At 32.9% G+C, this 11,436-nt stretch overlaps 1 protein-coding gene across 2 annotated transcripts; it reads right to left on the bottom strand.

Annotated features, from left to right (window-relative positions):
• Positions 1 to 2,035: 2,035 nt before the first annotated feature.
• LOC128168227 (vacuolar protein sorting-associated protein 72 homolog) lies at positions 2,036 to 9,579 on the bottom strand. Of its 2 annotated transcripts, none has more exons than XM_052834414.1 (7): positions 9,472 to 9,579; positions 6,764 to 6,904; positions 6,096 to 6,245; positions 5,719 to 5,806; positions 5,231 to 5,425; positions 4,033 to 4,183; positions 2,036 to 2,325 (listed from the first exon to the last, which is right to left on the bottom strand). In XM_052834414.1, exons 2-7 carry the CDS (start codon positions 6,872 to 6,874, stop codon positions 2,061 to 2,063), a joined length of 960 nt encoding a protein of 319 aa, XP_052690374.1. In that variant the 5' UTR covers positions 6,875 to 6,904; positions 9,472 to 9,579; the 3' UTR covers positions 2,036 to 2,060. The 2 variants fall into 2 exon arrangements, with proteins under 2 accessions (XP_052690374.1, XP_052690375.1); XM_052834415.1 differs by having other exon boundaries at positions 9,484 to 9,578.
• Positions 9,580 to 11,436: the final 1,857 nt, after the last annotated feature.

Genomic DNA, 11,436 nt, shown 5'->3' with positions numbered 1-11,436 from the left:
ATTCGAAACATGGTAAAAAAAAAATCTCAATTTGCGTAGGAATACAGAGCAATAGAGGAAGGTTATTCGAATTTCATGGCTACGTTACCTTGCGTTTCACACATTTCATTATGACCATCAAATGACCTTGAACATTAAAATCTGTGTCAAAGTCATGAAGTTCTTACATAATGCTTACGTTGCCTTACATTTTACATACGGACTTGAAACGACCTTGAAACATGGGAACTGGTTTCAAAGTAATGATTACGTTTCAACAGCTCTTTTATATAATTATTCTTTAAAGATGGTCGAAATCAAGGTGAAACTATTTATCTTTTTTTTTCTTTCACCAGACGATATATGCACAAGATGCACACAAGGGTCGACATCTTAAATCATCTTAATAGCATCTTTCAATTCACAAACTGTACACATAAACATGCATTCCCATGAACATACTGATAGTTTAAATTGATGGCTTATTCAAAATACAAAGAAAACATTGCAGTTTTTAAACAAGCTCTTGGTCGATATTTACATTAGATCAGCCATAAAATCATATTTACTTGCAAATATATATGGCATGCAGAGGAGACATGCGTAAATCGATCAGTTTGAAGCCAGAATCACAACAATGTACACATTGTAAATATGCAAACTGTGGGGGGGGGGGGGGAAGTAAATGCTGATATTCAGAATGCTTTTGAAAATTCAAAATTAACAGCATTTCACTGAAAAGTTTATTTTATGCAATTTATTTATGATAACAAAAAGAAAATTTCCAATGATTTTATGTACTCAGTATGTACATGTACGTCCGTGATGAAATATATTCAGGAAGGAAGGAAGGGAGGAATATCAAATATCACCCTACAACTGGTTATTATTTTAAATATGGACAATATTTAGACTACAATTAGGCTATTAAAACTTCATTGCAACCAAAAAAATCAATTTTATCCTTATTCTAATAAAAGTTGTATCACGGATAACCAACAGCTGTTTCTGTCACGTGATAATAAACGTGTCCCAAAACGACATCTCCGTGAAATATAGGCATGTACTTATCCAGTACAAAAAGCAATCTATTTATGATGTGTTTTATTTTAAGATCTCCATTGAAAGTGAAATTCGATCAGTTCTCATCTCTCGTTATTTGAAAGTCTCAGAAAGCGAAAGTCACCGTGAGGAAGAGTGCGTTCGATTTCAACTCATAAATCATTCGCTGAAGTGCACCACGTCTGCCAATTGCATAACAGGCGCATGGGTGTATAAAGTTACCATACCCTCGAGATTTAGTCTCATTAAATTGAATATATACGCGTACTATTATTCAATTTTTGTTTAATATATACATGTACATCTTTATTACGCTGGTCATAAACCAGTTTCCTTAGAAAAAAAAAGTACAAGTAACGATTGTGCCGTCACATAAAAACCAGGGATAGCATCCGAAATAACAAGTAGCTGCAAACTTTCACACACAATTTCAAAACATTTTATCTGGATCAGTAGATATCATGGGTTTATTTTAGGATATTGCTCACTATCACAAATAGGAACGCTTATTCAGCATTTAACATTCATGAAAGCTTTAAACCTGGTACATATATATGAAATAATTGTGCTTTCGATAGTCTTGGGGAAAACGCTCAACAGAAATCTTGGAGACTGAATAGCTATGAGATATTTCATTATTTTATCTCCTAAAATTCTTTGATGTATATTAAAGTTTTAAATTGATTTTTGATTACATAATTAAACATCCAGTGTTTTAAGGAACGCACGTGTCACCTGTTAGAACAATACCTTTGTTTGCCAAAGGTGTACTCGGTGTATCAAACAGGTAGATATATACTGAGTATAAAGGAAAAAAAAAAACTTATCATCTCATATGCTGCATAGCAATTAACAACACCTTGTACCCTAAAAAAGTCTCTATATGAATATCAATATCTAATTAGTAAATATTTCCGCATTTATATAGTTGGTGTCAACTCTGCATAGTATATAAAATGTAAAAATTGAAGAAAGAGAAAAAGGCTGAAAAAAACATAATATCAAAATTTTTATTAGAACTACTTTTTTCGCTGGTTAGCCTCCTCCGCCAACTGTTGGGCGTAAGCTTCTCGAATACACTTAAAAGCTTGTAAATTAGCAAACGGTGTCTGTGTCACAGGGTCATAGTATTTAGCTGGTAACTTGGTAACCGGACAAAACTGTTTGCTGGGAACCTTACGCTTTTTCTGTGAGAAATAGTCCCTAAAGGTTCTTTCGTCTGTAAATGTTACAAATGTCCGTGAACACTTTTCGTTTTCATCAACTCTTCTGTGTGTTTCACCACTGAAATTGATTGAAAAAAAATTATATCAATATTCGAAATACAGTGTAATGCTTGTGGCATTATTTAATCGCTTGTATATATCATATGCCCACAAACCAAAGAAAGATAACTCTTTTTTTTACCAAAAATGATAACTCCATGAAAGTGAATAGTCATGATAAATACATATATGTTTGTGTAAATACTGTAAAATTATTATGTCAGTTTTTAAACAATAAACACAACAATATATTATCTTCCTACACCTGTAAACTCATGAATATATGTTTGTTCTTACATTCCTAGGCTACTACAGGTATGTAAAGCAGTTCTATATGTTTAAAATTTGTTTTATGTTCGTACATTTATACCCCATGTGATGCCTTGAGTTAAATATAAGTTTCAAAAGTTTCAACAAACATAGAAAAACCTGTATTATCTGTAAAATGTATTGAGATTCATTATCTCAATATCCCAACTATACCAAGATAACTGATATTAAGGTTCCTCGACACACCAAAATTTTATTTCATGGATCGATAGAGAATCTTTTTTGAAACATGATTCCACAAAACACAGATCAATATCGGCTTTCAGTTATTTTATACAAATTATTTTGTATTTTTCAGTGAAATAAGAAAAACTGTTTTGCTGACAAACAGAATATATTAATGCTTAAAACTTGTTGTCAATTAATGTGTAATATAATTATAAATAAATTCATGCTAAAGATCGTTTGGTCAAGTGTTTAATTTTTTAATTAAAAAAATATTTCTGAAAATCAAAATTGTAATTCTTTAATATCTTTTTAATCTATGGATAAAATTTTAAAAATAACATATAGTCACATAAACTATTTACTAAACAATGATATTTTACAAAGAAATTGAAATGAAAATGCGAAATTTTGGAAAAATTGCTATTTATCAAATTTGAACCGATCCCGATTGAAAAAAAACTGATCCCGATCAAAATTATTTTAAAATTGAAATTTAACAAATAAACTGCAGTTTTTTTCTAAGTAATTGATATGAATTATAAAGTTAGTAAATGACGAAACCATTTGACAGCTAAACAACCTGAAATTTTTGCAAAATTCTGATTCATTCTAACTTTATGTGATTTCGTTCGGGATCAGTTTAATTACAATCGGGATCGGTTCGATTTTAAAATTTTCCATTTATACTTTAATTTCACTATTTGGTTTCAATTTCTTGTTGAAATATGATTGTACAGAAATTGTTAAATGCGAGTAACAGTTTATCTGCAGTTTTTATCCATAGATTTAAAAAATATCTACAATCCTTTATTTTCATTTTCATAAATATTTTTTTTACAAAAAAATTTCAAAGTTTATCTGGCCGTTTTTGATATGCATTCATAGATAATTGTATTGTGCATTAATTGATAAATTTTTTTTAGCTCTGATATATCTTTTTCGCAGCTAAAACGATGTTTCCGGTTTCTATAAAAAGAATACAAAAAAATTCATATAAAATAATCAGAGGCCAATATAGGTGTCATTTTTGAATAATCATTTCTCAAAGAGAATTCTTCATTGATCCATCAAATAATGCATTGGTGTGTCGAGCCACCTTAAACAGATTCCATTCCAAGAGAGATAACTCTCTCCACAATGAACTTGTTTGTTGGCCAAAAAAATCCCAAATATTAAACAAAACTTAGCTCTTTTCATTCTTTTATTTAAAAAAAAGGTAATTTCATACCTGTTGTCTTCATCCACACTGATTTCTGGCTCTGGGGGTAGTTCCTCGATAAGAGGCATGGTCAAGGAATGGTAACGAATGATTGGGCCCTTGTGTATCTGTTTGGAAATTCGGCTTTTCTTTCTCTCCAGTTCCATTCTTTGATAGTTTTCTGCAAAAATGGTCAATAATCAATGATAAAATGAAACAGTGTGTGCAAAAAAAATAAATTGAGTAACACATGTTAAAGTTATTAAAATTTGCATGTCCACAATATTGCAGCTATATACATCTTTAAAAAATAAATAACAATTTAATACTTTATATTTAATTTTTTTCTGTAATTTCCTGTCTTTTATGGAAATGTAATTAATTTCTCTAAACCTCTCTATCATCTTTAGGGTTAAATTCAATAGATGAGCCGGTGCTGTAATTGGCAAAACCATGAATTTTGCTAATGACATAGAAGATAAACATTGTTCAACTTCTGCGACAAAATTAAAACCATTCGTTAACCTTTGACCTTCCCATTTCTGTTTTGGTGTTATTAATGCGTTAGCTTTCAACATACTTTTATAAGAAATATATGTGAAAAATAAATATACATCAGTCATGTACAAATATATACATATATTTTTTTGTCAACATTCCATGTTTCATAATTCAAAAATTTGAAACTTTTAAATGGAAGAGAACAAACTAATTTCTTATGAAATGTTTTTCAAGAAAACCTTAATTGTAGAAACTCTTTTCCATGAAGAAAAAAAAATGATCTCTTTAAGATTCCAATCAAAAGCTCCAGCAAAATATCAAGAATTCTTCTTTTCCCCTTATACTCTTTTCAACCCTCTCAATGCATACATACCAACAGACCTCACATTTCCTTGCCCCCCCCCCCCCTCACCTAATTCACACTCACCAAGACTGAGACTTCAATGTACCTCACCTTCATCTTACAGTTTCTAACCTGCATCATACAGTGCCTTACTTCCACCTTTTCTCTACTTGACCTTCCAAATGAACACTCACACACAGACTTCACTACACCTTACCTTCGTCTTAGTCTATTTGAACTCTCCAAACAAACACTCACCTGTACAAATATTTCACCTTACTCAACCCTTATCCTTACTCTAACGTACCCCCCCCCCCACAATGCACACTCACTTTCCCTTATCCTTATTCTATTCTACCCCCTACCCACCCAAAGCACACTCACCCAGGGACTTCATGTTTTCCTCCTCTGTGATTTTGGCCTCCTCCAGCAGCTCCTCCTGGGTTAGCCTCCTGACCTCTGACACCCGCTTGTGGGCAGCCATGTCCTTCAGCATCTTGGCCCGGGCCTCTCTCTGTTTGTCCCTTTCCTCCCGCGCCTTAGATTTTTCTGATGTAGTGTTCCTGAGCTTCTTTTTTTCTAACATGAGTTAAAAATGTTTTTTGCATCACAATTTAATACGAAAGAAGATGCCAAATGAGATTTTTTAAATCGATTATTGCTTAATATACTACTGACAGTGGTAAATTAGCATCTAAAATAATTAAAAGCAAAAATCAGTTTCTTACGCTAAGACTCCATGCCACAGCCATGAATACCGGTACTTAATAAAGTAGCCATTATTCTAATATGATACACATGTTCAATCTTTTTCAGTTAGTTATTTTTGTTGCAAAGGATATGTGATTTGTAATTCATTTGATTGTTCTAACCTGGTGTGTGGTAGATTTGAACTTTGGATACTTTTTCTGTTTTAGGCTTTGGTTTCTTCTCTTCAGGTTTCTTCTTTGGTAGTGGTTCCTAAAACACGTGTCAAGTATGTGTAAATACAATTCATTCATATCACTACAATACTGCAAATCATAAAACTCAGTTGGAATTTCAAGTTTAAAAGATACAATTGAACTTTGGTATCTCAAATACAATGGATATCTTGAAGTGATTTGTAAGTCCCATCCACTGATACACTTAAAGTATTTTCACCCTTGATATCTCGAATACTCATATATATCAAAGTTTTAACCAGTCCCATCTAGTCCATGATAACGAGGTTTGACTGTTTTTTCTCTTTGGATTAAAAGAGGCAAACCTTGTAGGCTTTTGTGACTACTCTTCTTTTTTTCTTTTGACTTTCATCTTCATCGTCACTTTTCAGTTCATCGTTTTCATCAATACTAATATCTGAATCAGTGTCCTCATCAACTGACTCTTCAGACTCATAGATACCATCATCTTCTTCCTAAAGTACACAAAGATAACAAAAATCTTGTATAAATAAATGTGGGGTTCTTTTTTTTTTATTTTTATAGATATAATAAAGATTTTCGATAGCTTTTCAGTGCAGTTTTTCAAAACACTAATATATTCAAGTTAATTCTCAAAGAGCAGTTTAAGACAAAATTAAAAACGTCTCTTCCCAGTTAATAAAAGTCAATAAATATGCATTAAATATTGTAGATATTTAAAATAGAAAGCAAAAAAGATGTTCAATAGCTACAGTACACAGACATTCTGTATCACTAGTACATGTACTGTATACGATATATAGTTATTTTCGCCCAGTGAAATTTTCACCCTTCTGCACTTGCAAGCATTTTCAACTCGACTTGATTTCACCCAGACACATTTGCGTTTACCAAGATATAATTTGAGGCATTAAAATTCGCCCAGTCTTAAATTTGCCCACTGATAACGAGAGAGAAAGGAGCAAAAATAAAACGAGGGTGAATATTTCCCTGCATAGAGTATGTGTTTTACCTCATTAAATCCTCCATATGTAGTCTTGTAGAACTCGTCCTCATCTTCTGCTTCCAGCAGACGGGACATTTTATTCCCAGCATTGCTTCTTTTCTCCCTTGTAGCGGCCATCTTGGTAAATATGTGGTTTCAAGTCTCTGACTGCAGGTTAAATCGTGTATGATTAAAAAAATGTTGTGAAATCATCAAATTATTTATTCTTAGTCTGAAAATTTACGTTTGGCAGCTCAATTTTAAATAGCAAACTTACTATCATTCTGATATCAGAATTTCACTTTAATATCGAACTTTTACAGTTTTGATATTCTTTAAAATTGGAGAGTTTCAACTACAATACACATGTATGCCTCATAATGGCAAAGTGTTCAACAGATAAAGTGATAATACCGGTAGTTAAATACTGTAGATTCCTTATTTTACGCGAGAACTTAATTCCGCGATTCAACGATTTACCATCAAATCGCGAGTACATAAAATCGCGATTGCCGAAATTTTATCAAAGTTTCATGTAGTTTACATGTGTCCCAAAATTAACAGCGAGATTTTAGAATTTGCGAGACGGGCTTCTCGCGATTTTACGCGGATATTCATTCCTCGCGTTTAATTAAAAATTTACAGTACACAAAATCAGCAGGGACTTGCAAAGAAGATCCGCTTACTCTGAATCTAACAAACCCATCCTATCAAAATAACTGAGATTCTGCTCTTTTTGCAAGGCAAATTTACATAGTTTGGCGTAGTATTTGTCAGAAGATAATTATTCGACATGACTATACATGTAGTAACTGCTGTTGCATCATATTTTATATGTATCAATTTGCCCTGCAAAAGAATCAGTATTGCAGTTACAGTGAAGGAGTTTATTGGTATTGTTATTAAAGTATTGAGATTCAAACAGAATGAGAATACACCTAAAGCACAGTAATCTTTAAAGAGGTTTGCCTTGGGTTGATATTTGAATTGAACCATTAGATCACTGAATATTGGGAGGAGATCAAGTCCTTCATATTTCATATCTGAAAATTCAGCTTCAACTTCTGTGCTTGAAGCAGTTGAAATTGTAATATTTGTGTATCTCCCCCACTTCAATTTTGCATCTCAATCATCCTTCAAAAGAATTATTAAAATTAAATCTGCATTTCTTATCCTTATATGATTCTTTCAAAATTTAAACAGCTGAGCTGATAGATATGTTTTGATTCTGCTTTCATTTTTTGCTCATCATAATCATAGGGAATCTTTATTCTGGTTCAGTACAAACTGATGTAAAGGTTTCAAATGATTTAAAGGAATTTCTTTAATCAAAAGGTACAAAATATCTGGTGGTTTAAATCATAACAAACAAAGCAATTGGATAAAATGTTGGAATAAATTATACACCCCATTTATGGAATCATGGCCGGACACCAAATTCATGGTAAATGAAAAACTGTACAATACTTTGAATTTTTCTCGAAATGCCATTGATTTCCTGTAATTCTCACAATCACCTGTGTTTGACATGTGACAGTCCGATAGTTGTGTAGTGTACACAAACTGTTGCATGTGAAGGTGTGAACATTATATACTCTCTTCATTGTATTTCAGTATATTCGCAAAAATAGCACTCCCATTTCTTCCACAATTTTAGCAAAACAAAGTGTTCACCTACTCCAGGATGAGTGAAAAGAAAGTAAAATATTAAATGGTTTTAAATTATAAATAAGCTGCATTATTAAAGAATTTAAAATATATTTTGTAATGTTTTTTCTTCCGTTTTTTGATGGGCAGTGTACAGCATTTTTCATCCAAATGCCAGTTTTTTTAATTCTCATGTACAGTTAACGTTACTTATCACAGGTATGAAATGGTCGAGCAAATTTGAGGGTGCGACACACAAAGTCACAAATATTAAAATTTTCACATTAACAAGCTACCAAAGTTGGACCTCCTGAATTTTGAGACATGAACTTTGAAGAACTGTTCCGATATGTGGTGAAGGCTTCAGTCCTAATATCTAGCCTAGCCGAGTTTCCTACAAGAGTGAGCTGCAGGTCTGTAGCTCCCGGTCTGAAAAAAATTCCGATGGATGACCTGGGAGCTACAGTTCCTCCCATAGTAAAAACCTGCAATTTACAGCGCACAAATAAATGCGCTCGTTTTGGACTGATTAATCTCATTTATGAACAAATTCTGTACCAATATTTGATAAAAAAAAATTCTCTGACATTTTACTACAGATATCGTCACTTTAAACACCATCATCAACCCTGTAAATTGAAGTGGTGCAGTTTGTTTACATTTAAAAATGGCGACTCTCGATCTCAACATGAATTAATAAACTTCATATTCCGAGGTTTGTTATCATGTTTAAGAGAAAGTGTGAGGCAAGTAAGTGAAGATCAGTAGTAAATTGCCTGAAGAATTTAATGGTACTACTTGTTTTCATAGAGTTTGTGTAAAAAAAAAAAGGATAACAGGTCCAAACTAGCGCATTTTTTGCAGTTTTTTACTATGGGAGGCACAGTAGCTCCCAGGTCGTCCATCCGAATTTTTTCAGACAGGGAGCTACAGACCTGCAGCTATACAAGAGTCAGATATGGCCAGAAATTGGTCCCTACTTTTACCCCGTTTCATTTGTAATCAGTAACAGAGCTCTGTTTTCTGGTGAAATATGACTACTTGCATAATATGACGAAGAGATACACTTTAACATATGCATAAAATACCTTTTGGAGTACCTGCTTTTCGGTTTTCTGGTGATTTTTCTTCTATAACAGTAAAAATTCAAAAACTCTTCTGACAATGCCGCTATGTTTTGGAATGATAGTACATCGAGCCCGATGTTATTTAAGCGCTATGCACACCCGACATTTTTAATAAAAGAGGTCTAACATTAGAAAGGCATACAGATAGTTTGATAAATCAAGAGTGGATTGATATAAATGCAAATTAAGCCCTAGGTCACCATGGCAAAAATAATAAAGGGAATTAAAGGGGAATAACTTTCCTAATATAGAGAGCTAGCCTACTATGGGAGTTGACTTATAAACTAAATACATGTTTACAAGGGGTTGTCAGCAATTACTTTGTCAGGAATTACATTGTCAGGAACTATAATTGTCAGGATTTTTATAAGATGGTAATAGAACACCAGGTTGCCAGGTTATGTTAACATTCTAAAGCAAATTACTTGTGATAACTAAAACTCTCTATAAAAATTATGATCTTGGTTTGTAGAACTCATCATACCTATTAGGTCTGAGATAATTGGTGGAGCTACCAATGGAGCTATCTGACTAAACTGAGCAGCTGCCTCCCTTATATAACTTTTGCAGCTAGTCACTAACCAATCAAAATGCTCTATTCTCCTGACAATTCCTGAGAGGAATAACTCATTATAAATAAATCAATTAAGAATAATTAAGTGTTCAATTTTACCTAATAACTGTTTTTGTACTAATTCTATATCTAAAGCTGATGAATTACTTACTTAATACATCAAGTAAACACTATCTTGGAATTGGGACTATATCCTTGGGTGGAACTACATAAAGCTAACAACACTGACTGTATTACTCCTATTCTGGGGCAGAGTAAAATAGTACCAATTAAAAGATCTAATAGAATTAGAAAACATGTCTACAGGTAATGCTTTAAGGATTAGTTAATAACAATATTATTTTAACAGTATCTACATGTACATAAATAGCTCAAGAACAAATCACTCGAGTCACCGGTTATATGTGGTTGTCATTTAAATTTTCTGGCTCTGTGTAACTTAAGTCGACATTTTTTTTTAATTTAAAAAGGATAAAAAATTATATATATTTCAACCCTTGTTTAGCCATAGTGTATATATATATTTCTAAACATACGCTACTTTTTTAACATTTCGGGTAACGATCTCTCTCTCTCTCTCTCTCTCTCTCTCTCTCTCTCTCTCTCTCTCTCTCTCTCTCTCTCTCTCTCTCTCTCTCTCTCTCATCACTTAAAGCTATGTAAAGTCCAGTATGTACCCAATGTTTCAAACATTTCAGAAAAATAATCAAAGTAGTATAACCACGAATTGTGTGAACGTTAATAGTATACAATGTTTAAGAAATCGGAGAAAAACAAAGAAATGATTACGGTCTAAGAAAGGAAATATTTTTGTGACTGTTTTAATAAGAATAACAGTTTTAAATCTTAGTATGTGTTATCTAATCCCGTATAAAAAATCTAGCAAAATATTGAACTTTTCTGGTCAGCGATAATCTCCGTCCGTATTCATCGAAATACATTAGGTCAGTAAGCCATTTATGGAAGTTGCACGCTTATTGCACGGTACGGTGCGCTTTTTTGTCCGTCTGGAGGCGGGTCTTGCATAAATTATCTTGCACGCTTTTTGCACGGTACGGTTCGCTTTGTGAACGGTACGGTTCGTTTTGTGAACGGTACGGTACGCTTTGTGAACGGTACGTTTCGTTTTGTGAACGGTACGGTTCGTTTTAGAGGTGTAGTAGCACGTTTCAGGGTCTGTACTTATACTTGCTATTCATAAATGCAAATGTTCAAATTATTGCTGCAAGTGAACTACATGATGATGTCACACAATGGCAGCCTACATGCACCAAGTGTAGAAGCCATGTTATTTATAGTGAGGATTAACTTATATCATCACTGAAACTACTGTAAGTACATTTTAATGCTGA

This window comes from Crassostrea angulata, chromosome 10 (assembly GCF_025612915.1).
Source record: "Crassostrea angulata isolate pt1a10 chromosome 10, ASM2561291v2, whole genome shotgun sequence".
Lineage (NCBI taxonomy): Eukaryota > Metazoa > Mollusca > Bivalvia > Ostreida > Ostreidae > Magallana > Magallana angulata.
Note: the sequence above shows the minus strand (reverse complement) of the source record. Positions and strands in the feature narration are given on the sequence as shown.